This window comes from Pongo pygmaeus, chromosome 4 (assembly GCF_028885625.2).
Source record: "Pongo pygmaeus isolate AG05252 chromosome 4, NHGRI_mPonPyg2-v2.0_pri, whole genome shotgun sequence".
NCBI lineage: Eukaryota > Metazoa > Chordata > Mammalia > Primates > Hominidae > Pongo > Pongo pygmaeus.
Genome location: NC_072377.2, coordinates 181,518,818 through 181,537,233, shown reverse-complemented (window position 1 = coordinate 181,537,233; position 18,416 = coordinate 181,518,818). Strand labels below are relative to the sequence as shown.

The window sequence follows — 18,416 nt, the reverse complement described above, 5'->3', positions numbered from 1 at the left end:
CAGCCCAACTTAAATTTCGCTGGTTGCCTCCTGGAGGTATCCCCTTAACTTGTTCCTGTGTCATCCATATTTCCTGTAAACTTGTAGTTAGTCCAGGGGCTTGATTAGGTTTAATTTCGGTTTTTTCTTTTTTTGGCGGGGGTGCCAGCGGCAAGCATTTTCTGTAGACAGCATGTACTTTCTGTTGTATCACGTCAGGGAGTATGTATTATCAGATTGTTCATTTTAATAATACTAAGATTGTTACAGTGGGTTCACATGATGTCAAACCGATCAGTCCATTATAAAATTTCTTGTGAACTTTTCACCTAATGGTTTAGCATTTGGTAGATTCTTGAATTCTTACTAATTTATCTTCTTTTGGCTTCTCAGGAATCCATACCTGTTTTGTATGTAAGCAGAGTGGGGAAGATGTTAAAAGGTGCCTTCTACCCTTGTGTGGAAAGTTTTACCATGAAGAGTGTGTCCAGAAGTACCCACCCACTGTTATGCAGAACAAGGGCTTCCGGTGCTCCCTCCACATCTGTATAACCTGTCATGCTGCTAATCCAGCCAATGTTTCTGCATCTAAAGGTATGGATTTCTTATGTGGACCAGTCTAATTGTAAAACCTCAGTTTAATTGGCAATAGATATTTTCTTTTTTCTTTTTTTTTTTTTTGGAGGCAGAGTCTCGCTGTGTTGCCCAGGCTGGAGTGCAGTGGCGCCATCTTGGCTCACTGCAAGCTCACTGCAAGCTCCGCCTCCCAGGTTCACGCCATTCTCCTGCTTCAGCCTCCTGAGTAGCTGGGACTACAGGCGCCCGCCACCACGCCTGGCTAATTTTTTTGTATTTTTAGTAGAGATGGGGTTTCACCGTGTTAGCCAGGATGGTCTCGATCTCCCGACCTCGTGATCCACCCACCTCGGTCTCCCAAAGTGCTGGGATTACAGGCGTGAGCCACTGTGCCCGGCTGGCAACAGATATTTTCAAATGCAATCAATCCACCATGTCACTTTATGGCCTCTCTCTAGCTTTTATCAGAGAGATTACCAACATTGTATTTGGGAGAGAAGAGGGGCATAACGAACTAGTTCAGCAGCCAGGCAATGCCAGGGCTCCATAGAACACAATGTGGTTGTGTGGTAGGGTATTAAATATTTGGATTTCATGGGAGATGTAGTTTGAGAAAGTGTTCTGCTGCACGTCCTCTTCCCCCTATTGATTAGAAAACCGGAGTGTAGTCTTCCCCTGGGCTTTTTTTTTTTTTTTTTTTTTGAGACGGAGTCTCGCTCTCTCACTCTGTCACCCAGTCTCGATCTCCTGACCTCGTGATCCACCCACCTCAGCCTCCCAAAGTGCTGGCATTACAGGCGTGAGCCACCCACTGCGCGGGGCCCCCCTGGGCCTTTTTTTTTTGAGATGGAGTTTCGCTTTTGTTGCCTGGGCTAGAGTGCAATGGTGCAATCTTGGCTCACCGCAACCTCTGCCTCCCGGGTTCAAGCAATTCTCCTGTCTCAGCCTCCTGAGTAGCTGGGATTACAGGCATGAGCCACCATGCCTGGCTAATTTTGTATTTTTAGTACAGACAGAGTTTCTCCATGTTGGTCAGGCTGGTCTCGAACTCCTGACCTCAGGTGATCTGCCTGCCTCGGCCTCCCAAAGTGCTGGGATTACAGGTGTGAGCCACCGTGCCTGGCCGGCCATTTTTATATCTCTGGTTTATGTGTGTGATATCATTCAGAAATGCATGTCAAGGCAGGATTGGGGGTTTCGTGTTGATTTGTTTTTTGTTGTTGTTGTTGTTGTTGTTTTTAATGAAAACTCTTGTGCTAGAAATTTTCTTCTGCTTCATAGTTAAGCTGAGACCTGAGTTTTCCAAAACTCTCTGTGCATATAGGTAAACTTAAGTTTTGAAATGTGTTCTCTTTGGTAAAACAAGTTGTTTTTGTTGTTGTTGTTTGTTTTGTTTTTTTTTTGAGATGGAGTTTCACTTTTGTTGCCCAGGCTGGAGTGCAATGGCTCAATCTTGGCTCACTGCAACCTCCACCTCCTGGGTTCAAATGATTCTACTGTCTCAGCCTCCTGACTAGCTGGGATTACAGGCACATGCCACCATGCCCAGCTAATTTTTGTATTTTTAGTAGAGACAGGGTTTCATCATATCGGTCAGGCTGGTCTCGAACTCCTAACGTCAGGTGATCTGCCTGCCTCAGCCTCCCAAAGTGCTGGGATTATAGGCGTGAGCCACTGCGCCCAGCGTGTGTTTTTTTGTTTGTTTTGTTTTTTTTTTTAAACAGGAGGTCTCGCTCTGTTGCCCAGTGTGATCTCAACTCACTGCAATGTCCACCTCCCAGGTTCAAGAGATTATCTTGCCTCAGCCCCTGGAGTAGCTTGGATTACAGGTGCTTGCCACCACTCCCGACTACTTTTTATATTTTTAGTATAGATGGGGTTTCGCCATGTTGGCCAGACTGTTCTGGAACCCCTGACCTCAGGTGATCTGCCTGCCTTGGCCTCCCAAAGGGCTGGGATTACACGCGTGAGCCACCGCACCTGGAAAAACCCAGTACTGTATCTCTGCTGGTGAATTCATGTGTGCCAAAAGAACCTTGACTTTTTCCATAGAGGATTGAGGAGGTAAAATTTAGCAGTGTTGATGTTTGTTTTAATCAGACTGTCAGTACCTTTTTTAGGATTATTTCCTGGCCTCATGGGTCTCATAAGTAATTTAACTTGTTGGATCAAAATTGCAGTTTCGATGAATATGATGGTGTACACCTGTATTTCCAGCTTCTTGGGAAGGTAAAGCAGGAAGTGGGAAGACTGAGCACACAGACTTTGAGGTCACGTCCAGCCTTGGCAACATAGGGAAACCCCGTGTCTTTATTAATACAAAGAAAAATGAAAAGATTTGCAGTTGGCTGCCTTCTCGTTTTTAATTGTTATTACAGATTGCATTAGAGGGTTTGGTGGTGGTTTGGTGATGGTTTATAATAGATGAAGTATTTGAGGGGATGTATTTCCTCTGGAGATGGTAGAGAGGTTCGTTCACTTGAAAGGCTTTAAAAGAATCACAGAGTTCCAGGCAGGCATTATTGTTCTCTCCCCTCTCCCTATTTATTCTGGGGCTGATTTCCTACTTGTCAGGACGGTGGTTTGAGTTGGGCTTTCCCTTGTTGAAGCAGGCTCACTGACAGTTACGGGATTTGATTGCTTTTGGAGACTTATCACATAGCTCCCATCTGAGTTTTCTTGGCGGATCGTGTGTTTAAGATCCATCATCTTAGTGGTCATTCCTTCTATTTGTGACATTTTTTCAGTGCTAACAAATAGACTTGAATAACTCACATTCTTTTTATATTTAATATTTTTGTTTTTCTTTTGCTTGTCCCTGATTTTCCTGCTTTAGGTCGGTTGATGCGCTGTGTCCGCTGTCCTGTGGCATACCACGCCAATGACTTTTGCCTGGCTGCTGGGTCAAAGATCCTTGCATCTAATAGTATCATCTGCCCTAATCACTTTACCCCTAGGCGGGGCTGCCGAAATCATGAGCATGTTAATGTTAGCTGGTGCTTTGTGTGCTCAGAAGGTAAGAAATCATTTCTTCCTCTATTTGTAGTCTAAAAAGGGATTAAATCAATGTTTTAATTGGAACAAAAATACTTTTCATCAGATTGCCACTGGAAAAAATATTAGAAATGATACTATTCATCTGCCATTCAGGAAATGATGTCCTGAATTAATGATTACATAGCAGAACGTTTTTTATTTTTTTATTTTTTTGAGACAGCGTTTCACTCTGTTGCCCAGGCTGGAGTGCTGTGGCACAATCTCAGCTAACTGCAACCTCCACCTCCCAGGTTCAAGCAATTCTCCTGCCTCAGCCTCCCGAGTAGCTGGGATTACAGGTGCCCGCCACCATGCCCAACTAATTTTTTGTATCTTTAGTAGAGACAGGGTTTTACCATGTTGGCCAGGCTGGTCTCAAACTCCTGCCCTCTAGTGATCTGTCTGCCTCGGCCTCCCAAAGTGCTGGGATTACAGGGGTGAGCCATTGTGCCTGTCCAGCAGAACTTTTAAAACTTGGCTTTGTTGCCCAATAGGGAGAGGTTTAATTTTTCTTATTTTGAATAATGACTTCAATTTTGTTAAAATGATAAACAATTGAAGCAGTAAAGACAAAAATTCACTTAATCTCACCATCAGAAAAAAAAAAAATCATTGCTTAATATTAAGTGGCATTATTCCAGACATTCATGCATGTCAGCAGATAGAAAGTCAGATACCTAGATAGAAACAATTCTTGAAAATAGCATTATCATGTAATTGTGTTTTGTTAACAAGCAATTTTATACAAATTAATAGAAAAAGAGTGAACGTGATGGAAAAAGTGAAGGGATTTGTGAACTTTAGTTATATATTTTCTCATTGTAAGAATATTAGTTCTTAAAAGATCACGTAGAGGAAAGATAAATTTTCTATATATTTTATTCTTAGCTCTTTCACCCAGGCTGGAGTGAAGTGGTGCAATCTCGGCTCACTGCAACCTCCGCTGCCGCGCCGCTCCCCATCCCGCCCCCACCGGTTCAAGCGATTCTACTGCCTCAGCCTCCTGAGTAGCTGGGATTACAGGCGTCCAACATCATGCCCCACTAATTTTTTTTTTTTTTGGTAGAGATGGGGTTTCACCATGTTGGCCAGGCTGGTCTCTAACTTCTGACCTCAGTTGATCTACTCTTCTCAGCTTCCCAAAGTGCTAGGATTACAGATGTGAGCCAGTGCGCCCGGCCATTTTATTCATTTTTAAAATACTTGTTTTTTAGAGCAGAGTTAGTATTAACCTTTTACGTATTTTCTTTTCTATCCTTGTCATCCCTGACAACTTGATTTTTGCTAGTTAAATGGAAGATTTTAGCACTCATCACCAGTATGTTAATTGTAGTACTTAGAGTTCTGAATTCCTTATTTCAGTTTTTCTCTTGGTTGTCTGAACTTTTGTGAGCCCACAGGTGCTCATTTCTCTGCTTTGAGGCATCATTTGCCTTTGTACTAGAAGGATATCTAGTACAAAGGTAAATGATACTTTTCTAAGTTCATGGTAATGGTATTGGTATTTTGTGATGGTATTTTTCTAAGTTCATTGTGGACTTTGCTCCACTATTTCCTAGTGATGAGAGTGGTACCAGTTCTTCAGTTTTCTCATTTATTTTCAGATTTTATTTTGTTGATTTAGTAGTTACTTGGCAATAATTTTTTTATTATCTACTTATTGATTATGCAGTTTCCTGAAAACCTGGCTGGCTCTGAACATTCTGAGGGACTAATTTTAAAAAGAGTCAATAAATGTAATAGAATGAGCATTGTACTTCGAATCTCGAAGTCCAAGTTTGAATTCTGGCTTGTCGCTTCAGGCAAATTGCTTTACCAAGGCTTGGTTTGCTTGTTTATAAAATATAGGCTCTATTCCCTATCACACAGTCATATTATAATAGCATCAATTAAATGAAAAGATATGATTAAAGCCCTTGCACAGTGAGAAAATAAGTTTAAATGGTCTCTGGTCTCATTTTTAATTCTCTGTAGGGCTGACTTTTTCTACAGCCTGCCTCATTTTGTTTGATTTTCTTCTAAAAATTATCTTTGTTACTACCCACTTTCCCTGCAAGATGACTTCCTTCAAGGAAACAATACCTTCTTTTTCTTTCCTCTTTCTTAAGATATCACTAAAGAAGCCGAACATGGTGGTGCATGCCTGTAGTCCCAGCTATTCAGGTGGCCAAGGTGGGAGGATTGTTTGAGCCCAGGAATTCAAGACCAGCCTGGGCAATATAGCGAGACTGACCTCATAAACAAAACAAAACAAAAAACAACCAAAAAAATAGATATCACTGTGAAAGGAAAATAAATCCCAGGAGGCCCAAATCACTAAGCCAAGGAAAAGTCAAGCTTGGAACTACATCAGGCAAACCTGCCTCCCATTTTATTCCTCAATAATACAGCTACAAGGCCAGGCGCCATGGCTCACGCCTCTAATCCCAGCACTTTGGGAGGCTGAGGCAGGCGGATCACCTGAGGTCAGGAGTTCGAGACCAGCCTGGCCAACATGGTGAAACCCCATCTCTGCTAAAAATACAAAACTTAGCCAGGCGTGATGGCAGACACCTGTAATCCCAGCTACTTGGGAAGCTGAGGCAGGAGAATTGCTCTGTTCTGTTGAATTTCACCCTGGCAGTGGAAACCGATCGCTTATCTTCACAGGTGTGGGACAGAAAGTCATCCCTATGCTCATCTGAGACAAATGCATACCTGATTGCTTCCTCTGCCCTATTTATGTAAAAATGCAGTTTCACTGAGCCAGATTAAATTGTGTATTCAGTGAAAGGCTGATGAAGGATTCAAAAGAATGCAACCTTTTGTCTTTTACCTACTTATGACCTGGAACCCCAACCCCCTATCAGAACCAATGACAATGTTACACATACTGATGTCTCTTATCTCCCTAAAATATATAAAAGCAAGCTGTACCCCCACCACCTTAGGCACGTGTTGCCAGGATCTCCTGAGGTTGTGTCATGGACGTGATTGTCACCTTGGCAAAATAAACTTTCTAAGTTGGTTGAGACTTGTCTGACATATTTTGAATTCACATCACTAAGGAGATTTGTATTATCAGGCGTATGTATATGCCAATAATTCTGTAAAAGAAGAATTTTCCTTACTTGCGATATATTGTTTCTGTAGCCAAAGACTGGAGTTTAGTTAATTCTGGAAGCTTTTTTTACTTAGTTGAAATCTGACAGCTAGTACACAGTCAATGGATGGGTAAAACTGCTGCCACCTTAGTATAAACCAAGGCACTACCTCCAAACCAATACAAGTAAGCAGTCATTGTGTTCTGTATCATCACCTACTCGCAGTAAAAGCATGGCAGTTTCACCTTAGAAGATTCTTGAAGTAAAGCACCTTAGTTTTATTATATCTTGTCCATGAAGTGAACATTGTTTTTCTATTCTCTGTGATGAAGTGGGAAGTACACATAAAGCAGTTTCTTTGCATACTGATGGTTATCTTGAGTTAAAGCACTCATGCAACTGAGTTTCAGGCTGAACTATCCACATTGTTCACGGAACACCATTTTTAATGGTAAGAGTTACTGATAAACTATGGTTATTCATGCTTGGATATTTGGCAGACATTTACTTGAAAATGAACAACTGTGAGCCTATCAATTCAAGAAAAACAACTGCAAAATAATGGCCAATGATAAAATTTGAGCTTTTAAGTGAAAATTAAAATTTTCGTAAACTATTATCTGCTACCTTCAGTTTGACAATTTCTTAGTACTTACCGATTGGATCATGGTAGTATTAATAAATGTGATTTTAAAAGTATAATGAAATAGGCCATTTAGAAGATGCATATGACTCAATGAACCAATTTTTTTTTTTTTTTTTTTTGAGACGGAGTCTGGCTGTGTCGTCAGGCTGGAGTGCAGTGGCGCGATCTTGGCTCACTGCAACCCCCACCTCCCGGGTTCAAGCGATCCTCCTGCCTCAGCCTCCCGAGTAGCTGGGACTACAGGCACGTGCCACTACGCCCAGCTAATTTTTTGTATTTTTAGTAGAGATGAGGCAATATTTTTAATATAGCTAATGCATGATGTTAAAAACTTTGCATATGTAAAAGATCCATTCAAAGTAGAAGACAGATCAATGAATTTTAGTGTAGTCATTTTAAGTTTAGTGACATAGTTTCAGTTTCCACATTGCAACTATACACTGTGGAGTTTTAGTATAGTATCAAAGAATGAATATCCACAGTTACTGAACAGGTTATTTTAGCACTCTTTTCCAGCAATATATCTCTGAGAGGCCATACTTTCTTCACGTATGTCAAACAAATAACATATTGCAAAAAATGCAATTCAAAATATTTGCCAAAATGGACTGTACACGGTGGCTTATGCCTGTAATCCCAGCACTTTGGGAGGCAGAAGTGGGTGGATCACTTGAGGCCAGGAGTTCAAGACCAGCCTGGCCAACATGGCGAAACCCGTCTCTACTAAAAATACAAAATTAGCTGGGCGTGGTGGTGCATGCCTGTAGGCCCAGCTACTCAGGAGGCTGAGGCAGAAGAATCACTTGAACCAGGGAGACGGAGGTTGCATTGAGCCGAAATCGTGTGCCTGCACTCCATCCTGTGTGACAAAGCAAGACCTTGTCTCAAAAAAAAAAAAATATTTCCAAAAATGGGTCAGGCGAGATGGCTCACGCCTATAATCCCAGCACTTTGGGAGGCCAAGGTGGCAGATCAGTTGAATCCAGGAGTTTAAGACCAGCCTGGCCAACCTGGCAAAAACCCCATCTCTACCAAAAAAAAAAAATTGGCATGGCTCAGGAGGCTGAGGCAGGAGAATCGCTTGAACCTGGCAGGTGGAGGTTTCATTGAGCTGAGATCATGCCACTGCACTCTACCCTGGGTGACAAAGATGAGGAAAAATATAGTTTTTATTAAAATGTGAATAATGTTTAATGGGTTAATTATTCTTAGTATCTGCTTGTGGGAACTAGGAAATTAAAATAATAAAATGAAATAGATACTTAAAATGAATTTAGATACTTAAAATATTTTTAGTTTTAAATTTCTCTCTTGCAGATATCTGTATTATATCCTGTACACACAAAAGCACTTTGGGTTTCTTTGTAATTTTCAAGAGCATAATGTGGTCCTGTAAATTCAAGGAAAGCCTTAGGCCAAAAAGCCCAAGGACTGCTCCCATAAACTAAGATTATCCTGTAGTTGGTGAACAGGGATGGAAAATAGTCTTACAACTTTTTTCCCCCTCATGTAAAGGAGAGAACTAAAGGTAGTTAACCCGGGTAGTAGGATCATAATTTGGTAAATTGCAAATTGTAAGGAATTGGACCCTTTCAATTTAGCAGTATGTTTAAAATGCATTTTCTCTTTCTTTCCCTCTTCCACCAAGTGTCTCTTTTTATCTTTGTTTTAGTGGCTCATGCAGTTTTCCCTCTTCTGTCTGTCTTCCTGGTTTTCCGGCTTTCTCCTGTATATTACCTCTAGTGTCACTAGATAGACCCTCCTTCCTGCTTCCCATCTATCTACCCAGAGTAGTTCTATTGATTTCTTCCTTCCTGTTCTTCCTCAGCTCAATCTGCATTATGTTCTGTCCTGAAATACAGAGGTGCTTGCCACTTTTTCCCCTCATCTTTGACCTTTGTCCTTTATTCAGTGGGTTTTCTTTTATCCAGGTTTGTTTTCATGTTATATCCTTCTTTGAGTGCCTTTTTGTACGTGAAATATTTCTAGTGTATCATGAATGCCAATTTAATGAAAGGAAGATTTTTCTCCTAAAACTATGTAAGCAGACTAAACAAGTTGTAATTCAGCAAGTGACTAAGCATAGATAGGAATGTTGCAGACAGTATCCCGCCACTGGGCTAGTTGAATTTATGTCACTGTTAGTGTACCATTCTAAGATTATTTGATTACCAAAATAGCTAAGTAGAGGTTTAGAGTGTATAATTGTTCTTCAGACTTGTTTTTTAGCAGCAGACGCATTTCCAAATGTAATCTTACTCTGAATCTGAGAGCTTCACTATACAATACAGACAAAAGGCGAGCTTTTCCAGTTGAAGTAGGAGTCTGATCTGAAACACACCCCTGGCCCCAACAAAAACAAATAAAACTCCCACTCTTATTTTAAGAGCTTGTTGAAGAGAATTATTAAGTAAAGGCCCTTTTGGCCGGAACTGCCATCTTCCTGTAATTTGCCAAAATGATGAACACAAAGGGAAAGAGGAGAGGCACCCAATACATGTTCTCTAGGCCTTTTAGAAAACATGGAGTTGTTCCTTTGGCCGCATATATGCGAATCTATAAGAAAGGTGATATTGTAGACATCAAAGGAATGGGTACTCTTCAAAAAGGAATGCCCCACAAGTGTTACCATGGCAAAACTGGAAGAGTCTACAATGTTACCCAGCATGCTGTTGGCATTGTTGTAAACAAGTTAAGGGCAAGATTCTTGCCAAGAGATTTCATGTGCATATTGAGCACATTAAGCACTCCTGAGAGCCAGAAGAGCTTCCTGAAACGTATGAAGGAAAATGATCAGAAAAAGAAGCCAAAGAGAATGTTACCGGGGTTCTCCTGAAGCACTAGCTTGCTCCACCCAGAGAAGCATACTTTGTGAGAACCAATGAGAAGGAGCCTGAGCTGCTGGAACCTATTCCCTATGAATTCATGGCATCATAGGTGTTAAAAAAATAAAAGATCTCTGGACTGTTAAAAAAAAAAGGCAAAAGTCAGCATGGGAATAAATTATATATAAAGTGCCAACAGAAGTATGTTTATAGTAAGAATTTTTTTTTGTTTCCCAGCTGAAGATTTATTGGCATAAACGCAACCATATAAAAACATAAGTTATGAAAAACAGTCATGATGTGCCCTCCCCATCCCCCCAGCCCAGGCCCCTAAAACCCCCTCTGCGGGAGGGAGGGAGGGAGAGAGGAAGGGGGAGCCCCACAACCGTCTAGGAACGCTCAGCCCCTCGGCCTGTGCAGGGCGGGAGAGCCGGGCCTCAGCACATCCTGTAGTCTGTGGAGCAGGACAGGTCGCACAGATGGCCCCTGAAATCTAGGTTGATGGTGAAGTCCAGGTCCCAGTTGTTCTTGGCGTTGGGCCGCATGCCGATGGTGCCGAAGATCTCCTCGTCCGTCTTCAAGGTCAGGTAGTCCTCCATGTAGAAAAGATCTCCTCGTCCGTCTTCAAGGTCAGGTAGTCCTCCATGTAGAACATCGTCTGCTTCCAGTGCGTGTACAGGGACTTGGGTATGGTGGAGAGAAGCCGGTCCTCTTGTGGCAGTGCGTAAACTCGATGTTGAAGTAGGCCACGTGGGCGTGCACGTAGTCATTCTGCTTCACTTGCAGGCAGAACGGGAAGGTGAAGGTCAGGTCTTCCACCTTGACGGTGTAGATGTCTACCTTCTTTATGAGGCAGGCGTTGGTGACCAGCTGTTTGAGGTCCACCACATCCACTAGGGGTTCCTTGATGGCCACATCTTTGATGCAAGATATATCGAAGCCATAAACGTTCTCCCACCAGTGGATCTTGTAGTCTTTGTACTGCCAGTCCTCGGTGGCCGTCACATACAGTGTGGCCCGGTCTGGGAAGATGAGGCTATTGGGCGCCAGCCACTTGTCCGGGCATAGAGCACGGTGTTGAGCATGGACTCGTAGAAGAGGCAGTTTGCCCATCCACTTGCTGATGATGATGTCCACCTTTTCCACCGGGAGCTCTACCTCCTCCACCTTCCCCTTGGTGATGGTCACCAAGTGTTTTAACTTGTTGGCTTTGACAATCTTCACCGCATAATCAGAGCTACTGGAACACTCGATGCCGATGACCTTGCGGGCCCGGCCTTGGCGGCGAACATGCAGAGGATGCTTGTGTCCGAGCCCACATCCAGCACCACCTTGTCTTTAAAGAGGTGCCGGTTGTGAAACATGGAGTTGCCAAAATGGGCATAGGAGTCAAAGTAGTAATCTTTGGACGTCACGCCTTCGACGTTCGGCTTCTCGCTGCTTTCCGCCTAGCCACAGGACACCTCCATGATGCAGTTCACTACCTCGGCGGCCGCCATCTTCACCCGCACCTACTCCTCTGCCGGCCACCAAGACCCCTGCCTTTTTCTATAGTAGAATTTTAAGAAGTGAAAGAAGCACAGTGAGAACAAGATTAACTCGGATATATTCTTTGCTAAGGCTTTACTCCCCACTTCAGGGTAAAACTTGGAATTACATGTTTGAGTCTAGCATGTTTGAAGCATGCTCATTTCTGGCAACAGCGTGGCTCATTTCTTTTTGGCAACAAAATAAAATGCCTGCCTGTCTGCTGAAACTACCGTGTTTTGAAAGCATTTGTACATTTATTTATTTGAGACAAGAGCCTTGCTCTATCACCCTGGCTGTAGTGCAGTGGTGCTGTCTTGGCTCACTGCAACTTCCGCCTCCCAGGTTCAAGCAATTCTCCTGTCTCAGCCTCCCGAGTAGCTGGGAATACAGGCATGTGCCACCACGCCTGGCTAATTTTTTAGTAGATGGGGGTTTCGCCGTTTTGGCCGGGCTATTCTCTAACTCCTGACCTCAGGTGATCCACCTGCCACAGCCTCCCAAAGTGCTGGAATTACAGGCCTGAGGCACTGTGTCCAGCCGAAAAGTTAGTAGTTTTGAAAGGAGGGAAGGAACTAACCATATGGAGATACTACTTATGTGTCAGACGCTACTAGGTAACTTATTAGCTAGGTGAATCCTCAAACAGATGTGGTTATTGTTTATTAGAGAAAACTCCTTACCGCTGAGGAAATTATAGCTCAGCAAGGAAAGTGAATTTCCCAAGGGCCTGTGGTCCTAGAGCTAGAATTCCAACCTGAACCTGACGAGAGTTAAATAAAGCTTATGCTGTTTATACTCTGGTCATTATGTGTCACTGATGTTTTTATTTAGTATATCTTTTAGTGAAGAGAAAGAAAATATGTATATGTGTATGGATGTACACATACGTGACTTTATAGGTTTCCTTGTGACTTCATTGCTTTAACTTAATTCTGCCAATAGGATCTCATGTTTATTAGCTGTGAATCTAAGAAGCTTTGAGGGGAGCCGTGTTCGGGGTTGTTGGAGTGGGAATACTTCTTCAGCATAGGCTTTCTGGATAACTAGTTAAATTAATAAGCGCTAAACTGGTTAAGAGCTGAGCAAAAGCTATTTTAGCTGGGTTCTTAAGTGCAGTCTTGTGGTCTGAATGCCACATTTTTTTATTCCCACAGGAGGCAGCCTTCTGTGCTGTGATTCTTGCCCTGCTGCTTTTCATCGTGAATGCCTGAACATTGATATCCCTGAAGGAAACTGGTATTGCAATGACTGTAAGGCAGGCAAAAAGCCACACTACAGGGAGATTGTCTGGGTAAAAGTTGGACGATACAGGTAAGCCTGAAGAATAGCACTCATCTCTTTTACCATCCTCTGTTTCTTGAGACTTCTCAGATACAATGCTTAACGTATTTCTAATCATCTACTTAATTACTCATGGTACTCCTCCCCTCTTTTTATTGATTTTTTTCCTTTTAGGAAGAGAAACCTAACTTTATGATTTACAATTATAGGAATAATACATGTTCTCTGTCGAAATTTTTTTTTCTTTTATGTATTTTGTGAAAAGTTTTTTTTTTTTTTTTAAATGAAAAGACACTAATAATCTCACAAGGCAAGCGCATTGTTAACATTTCGGCATATGTACTCCCAGACGTACCAATACGCAGTTATGCCCCCCACCATCCAAAATAACTGTTTTTACAGATAATACTCTGTTATGTGTCTTGGGTTGTTTGTTTTGAGACAGGGTATCCTCTGTCACCCAGTCTGGAGTGCAGTGGTGTGATCATTGCTCACTGCAACTTCAAACTCCTAGGCTTAAGGGATCCTGCCGCCTCAGCCTCCTGAGTAGCTGAGACTACAGGTACATGCCACTGCACCCAGCCACTTTTTCTTTTTTAAAATATTTTGATTGAACATCACACACCGGGAACTGTTGTGGGGCAGGGGGAGGGGGGAGGGATAGCATTAGGAGATATACCTAATGCTAAATGACGAGTTAATGGGTGCAGCACACCAACATGGCACATGTATGCATATGTAACAAACCTGCACGTTGTGCACATGTACCCTAAAACTTAAAAGTATAATAATAATAAAATTTAAAAAAAATTTTGATTGAATATGGAAAGCACAAAGGATGTAACATGCATGACTTTAAAGAATAACAAAAGTGACACCTGTGTGTGTACCTCCTACTTAAAGAAATAGAACACTGTTGGTACTTTTGAGGTTTATTCCATGCCCTGATTCCATTCTCTCCTACCCCCAGAGGTAACCACTGTACTAAATTTTAGGTTTTTCATTCCTTCGCCGTTCTGTGAGAGTTTGTTTTCTTTGGTATGTTTTAGACCTTTATGTAAAGGAATTATTGTTGATATATTTTCCTGCAACTTTTTTCATTCACTTTTATGCCCCTGAGATTCATCATAGTATTGTATAGTGATTCATTCATAGTTCACTGTTCCTTTATGTAGTCACATAATGTCTAGTTCACTTACCCATTTTCCTGTTTGGACTGTGAACATTCGGTCAGTTTTTCTTGGTTTATATACTTGGGACCTTGAATATAAGTATATACTTATATACAAGTATATATTTGGTTTATATACTTAGGGCCTTCTCTAGGGCATTCTCTGGAGTAAAGTAGGTAGATAGAGGTTTCCAGCTTTAATAGGTAATGCCAAATTGTCTCCCTAAAGTGGCTGTATAGTAATTTACATTCTTTGATTTTGTTTGTATGTGTTTGTGTTTTGATTTCTTGGTGCTGTTCTTCCATATTCCTACTAATTATTGAAGGTTTCCTTTTTAAAGGCCAAATTGTATTTTATTTTGTATAGTGTACCATGGGTAATACTATTATTTTCTTGATGTTGAGCATTTATACCTTTTCCAGTTTTTCCTTCTTATAATGCTTCAGTGAATGTTACTGTCATAAGTCTCTGTTCCTATATCATTATTTCCTTAAGTAGAATCCTTGAAGTAGAATAATTGAGTCTAAGGGAGTGCGTGCCTGTGTGGGAATGTGGGCAGGTGTTTTCCAGCTTCTAGCACGTACAACTTGTTTGTGTTCTAGTTAGGTTGTAAGAATGCCGTAAGATGGACTTTAATGTGGACAGACAGACATTGCTAATCCTTACTTTTATATGAGTAGGTTATTTTCCTAATGGCTTGCAGCCTTCTAGAGGTTTCCCTTCTCCTTTTCACCTTTCCAGGTGGTGGCCAGCTGAGATCTGCCATCCTCGAGCTGTTCCTTCCAACATTGATAAGATGAGACATGATGTGGGAGAGTTCCCGGTCCTCTTTTTTGGATCTAATGACTATTTGTGGACTCACCAGGCCCGAGTCTTCCCTTACATGGAGGGTGACGTGAGCAGCAAGGATAAGATGGGCAAAGGAGTGGATGGGACATATAAAAAAGGTAACTTTATCCTTTTTGTTTCTCAGGCAAACACAGACCTCTGTTGCCTGAGTGTCTGCTCTGTTTTAGAATTCACATGTGCTCCATTTTGAAACTGCCTTTGTCCTCTCAGGGCATTATCTGGCTGCAAATACAGTATTTTGCAAGGAAGTTGACCCATGTAACTCATTATTTTTGAGCCTTAACCTTTACTTAATTAGAATTTCCTTGAGCTTTTTTTTGACTTATCAGTTGTTTTCTCAGCATTCCATCAAATAATGGAGTTCTGAAACTATTTCATAGAAGAAACACTTCAGTTTGTTAGAGGCTCAGATCTCTAGCAGAGCTACATTTGCTCCAAGGAGTTTAGTCTTGTCTTGTCCTGTCTTGTCTTTTCTTGTCTTTTCTTGTCTTCTCTTCTCTTCTCTTCTCTTAAGCTTGTTGGGAAGAAGTAAAATTCACCAGATATTGTAGAACAAACTAGTAAAGGTCAAAGCATAAATGCTCTGAATCAAAATAAAGTTTTGTAAACTGGCCTAGCAATGAAGGCAGGGTACCCTGTTATAAGCAGAGCTAGATTTACTGCTTACCAGGTGGTCGAATCAACTTTGAACCCGGTTTTCTCTCGCCATATAATGGAGAAAGTTTGCTCTCAGAACTCAGTGGGATTATCAAAAGTGTCCCTGCAGAGTACGTAATTGGTATCCGCTTAGTGGTAATTACCTTCTTCCTCTAGCTGTCCTTTGAAAGATAATATATCCCTTGCTATTTAATGTATTTGGTCCTTAAAGTACAAATGGTTCCCAACTCAAAATGGTCCAACTTACACCTTTATGATGATGCACTTCCATTATGTTCCTCAGCTTATGATGGGATTACATCCAGGTAAACCAATTGTTAACATGAGGAGCATCTGTGTAAGATTTTGTCTATAGGGTGAGATGAAAAGGGATTCTAAGCAAGTGACATGGAAGAAGATTCTAAGCAGGTAAAACTTTCTGGTTGGGGAATGGGAGTAATGTCGATAGGGAACAAGTTTAACAAGGTTCTGTTTGCCACATGTTATTTTAGTAGCTCCTCACTTATCCTGTTTGTCTTGTGGTTTCTGTACAAAGATATGGGCTGTCTATCAGTTCTACTGCTAATAAAAAAATACATAGTACTGCGCTATTAGTACTAATACTTCAGGAGCTGCGGTCTTGAGTCTTGTAATCTCAGGTGGTCAGGGATAAAGTCACCAGTATTTTGGCCTGCACAGAGCTGGCCACCACTGAGATTGGGGGAGAAGGTGGAGTATAAGGAATACCTCAGGTCTGAGCCTGCCTAAGCTCTGAGATTCTGCCTTAATCAGGGGGTTTCTAGGTGCCTCTGACTTCTTGGAACTTGTATTTTTGCAGGAGAATCTGAAGTAGATACCAGCAGTCGAAATACCTGCCGGGATTTTGGTATTATTAATATTGTGGCAGAAGTGTGAATTGTATATTCTGTGGGAACAGAGCAAGAGGAAACTGGGGAGCAATGTTTGGAAGTCATGAATGATTACTAAGTGACTCTGAGGAATGAATCATAATAATAATAGTTAGCATTTTTGTTTGCCAGACCCTGTTCAGTGTTTATTTTCTGCTTTAAGTGCTTATGATAACCCTATGAGGTGGATACCATCCTGATCTTGCAGATGAGGAAACTGAGGCACATTAATGTTAAAGTACTCGCCTGACATATCAGTACCAGTAAGTGATAGAGGAATGTTTCTGACTCTGATAGTAGGGCCAGAATCTAACCTCTACACTGACTTTGAAGAAGGAAAAGGACTTAAAATGTGATACATTTTACCAAGAAGGCATCACATGTGAAAGCACGTGTTGAATCTATTAATAAAATCCTGAGTTAGCAACCTCCAAGTATTTGGTACAGTTTAAGCACATGGTTGGGGGAGTGTTGGGCTATTTTCCTGAAAGGATGAAGATCTAACTAGATCCCTAGTTAGAGCAGAGTTTTAGAAACTTCAGCCTGGGACATTGTTGGGACCATTAAAAGGTGAGAGGCTGCATGTGGGAAAATCAGTGAGATGGCTAAGTAGTTTGGGACAGAAATGACGAGACTCTGCTGGACACGGTGGCTAATGCCTGTAATCCCCGCACTATGGGGTCAGGAGTTCGAGACCAGCCTAGCCAACACATTGAAACCCTGTCTCTACTAAAAATAAAAAAAATTAGCTGGGCATGGTGATGTGCGCCTGTAATCCCAGCTACTCGGGTGGCTGAGGGAGGAAAATCGCTGGAACCCGGGAGGCAGAGGCTAATGCCACTGCACTCCAGCCTGGGTGACAGAGCAAGCGAGACTCTGTGTGTCCACCCACCCCTCCCCGCCCCCCCACCCCCACCACCACCCCCACCACCACCACCAAAAGAGAAAGAAAGAAAGAATGAGACTAATGGTGAATCGTTCATGGGGATGGAGAATATGATTTATATTGGATAGATGTTAAGGAGGTAGACTAGGACATGCTGAATAATGTCCTAGTCTACCTCCTTAGAAGAACACATTTTAGGAAGATTTAGATGATTCTCCTGGAAAGAACACATTTTAGGACAATTTAGATGACTCCATGGAACACATACAAACTCTGGTAGATGGCTACAAGGAAAGGAAGAAAAAAAGAATAGGTCAGAGGGGAGAATTTCTTTAAAGGATTGACAGACTTGGGGAGAAAGGCACAGAGAAAGTGGGAAGAATGGGATTCTCAGAGTTTTTAACGTGGGTGAAGAATAAGGAGTTACAGTTTTAAGTGCAGAATGAGAATCTTAAGATTTTGTTGGACTTTTCAGATACTGCAATCTTTTAAACATGAGAAAGTACAGGGGCCGGGCACAGTGACTCATGCATGTAATCCTAACACTTTGGAAGGCTGAGGCAAACAGATACCTTGACCTTAGGAGTTTGAGGCCAGACTGGGCAACATGGCAAAACCTTGTCTCTACAAAAAAATTAGCCTGGCATGGTGGTGCATGCCTGTAGTCCCAGCTACTTGGGAGGCTGAGGTGGGAGGATCACTTCAGCCGAGGAGGTCGAGGCTGCAGTGAGCTGTGATTGCTCCATTGCACTCCAACCAGGGTGTTAGAGTGAGACCCTGTCTCAAAAAAAATAAATAAATAAAGTACAGTACTTGAGTGTAGATTAGCTATGAAGATCTGTGTATCATTAGAGCTAATAGTTTATATTTACACAACAAGTCTTAGGATAAGAGGCAAGAAGGAGAACAAAGCTTCAACTTTGAATTTCTGCCAGAGGAGAGTGAGCACAATATCTGGGGCACCTAAGATGTAGCATGTTTCCTAAAGTGGGAGGTTTAGGACTGAGGA

General features: G+C 41.9%; 1 protein-coding gene and 1 pseudogene across 15 annotated transcripts in view; one reads left to right on the top strand and one right to left on the bottom strand.

Moving 5' to 3' along the window:
* The window catches only part of NSD1 (nuclear receptor binding SET domain protein 1), a 170,633-nt gene that overhangs the window by 125,000 nt on the left and 27,217 nt on the right, over positions 1-18,416 (top strand). For all 15 annotated transcript variants that reach the window (XM_054487297.2, XM_054487292.2, XM_054487296.2 and 12 more), the window contains 4 exons: positions 373-573; positions 3,392-3,571; positions 12,830-12,986; positions 14,870-15,075. In XM_054487297.2, coding sequence (XP_054343272.1) covers positions 373-573; positions 3,392-3,571; positions 12,830-12,986; positions 14,870-15,075 — 744 coding nt within the window. The remainder of the gene's footprint in view (positions 1-372; positions 574-3,391; positions 3,572-12,829; positions 12,987-14,869; positions 15,076-18,416) is intronic.
* Positions 10,583-11,644, bottom strand: LOC129037108 (protein arginine N-methyltransferase 1-like; annotated as a pseudogene).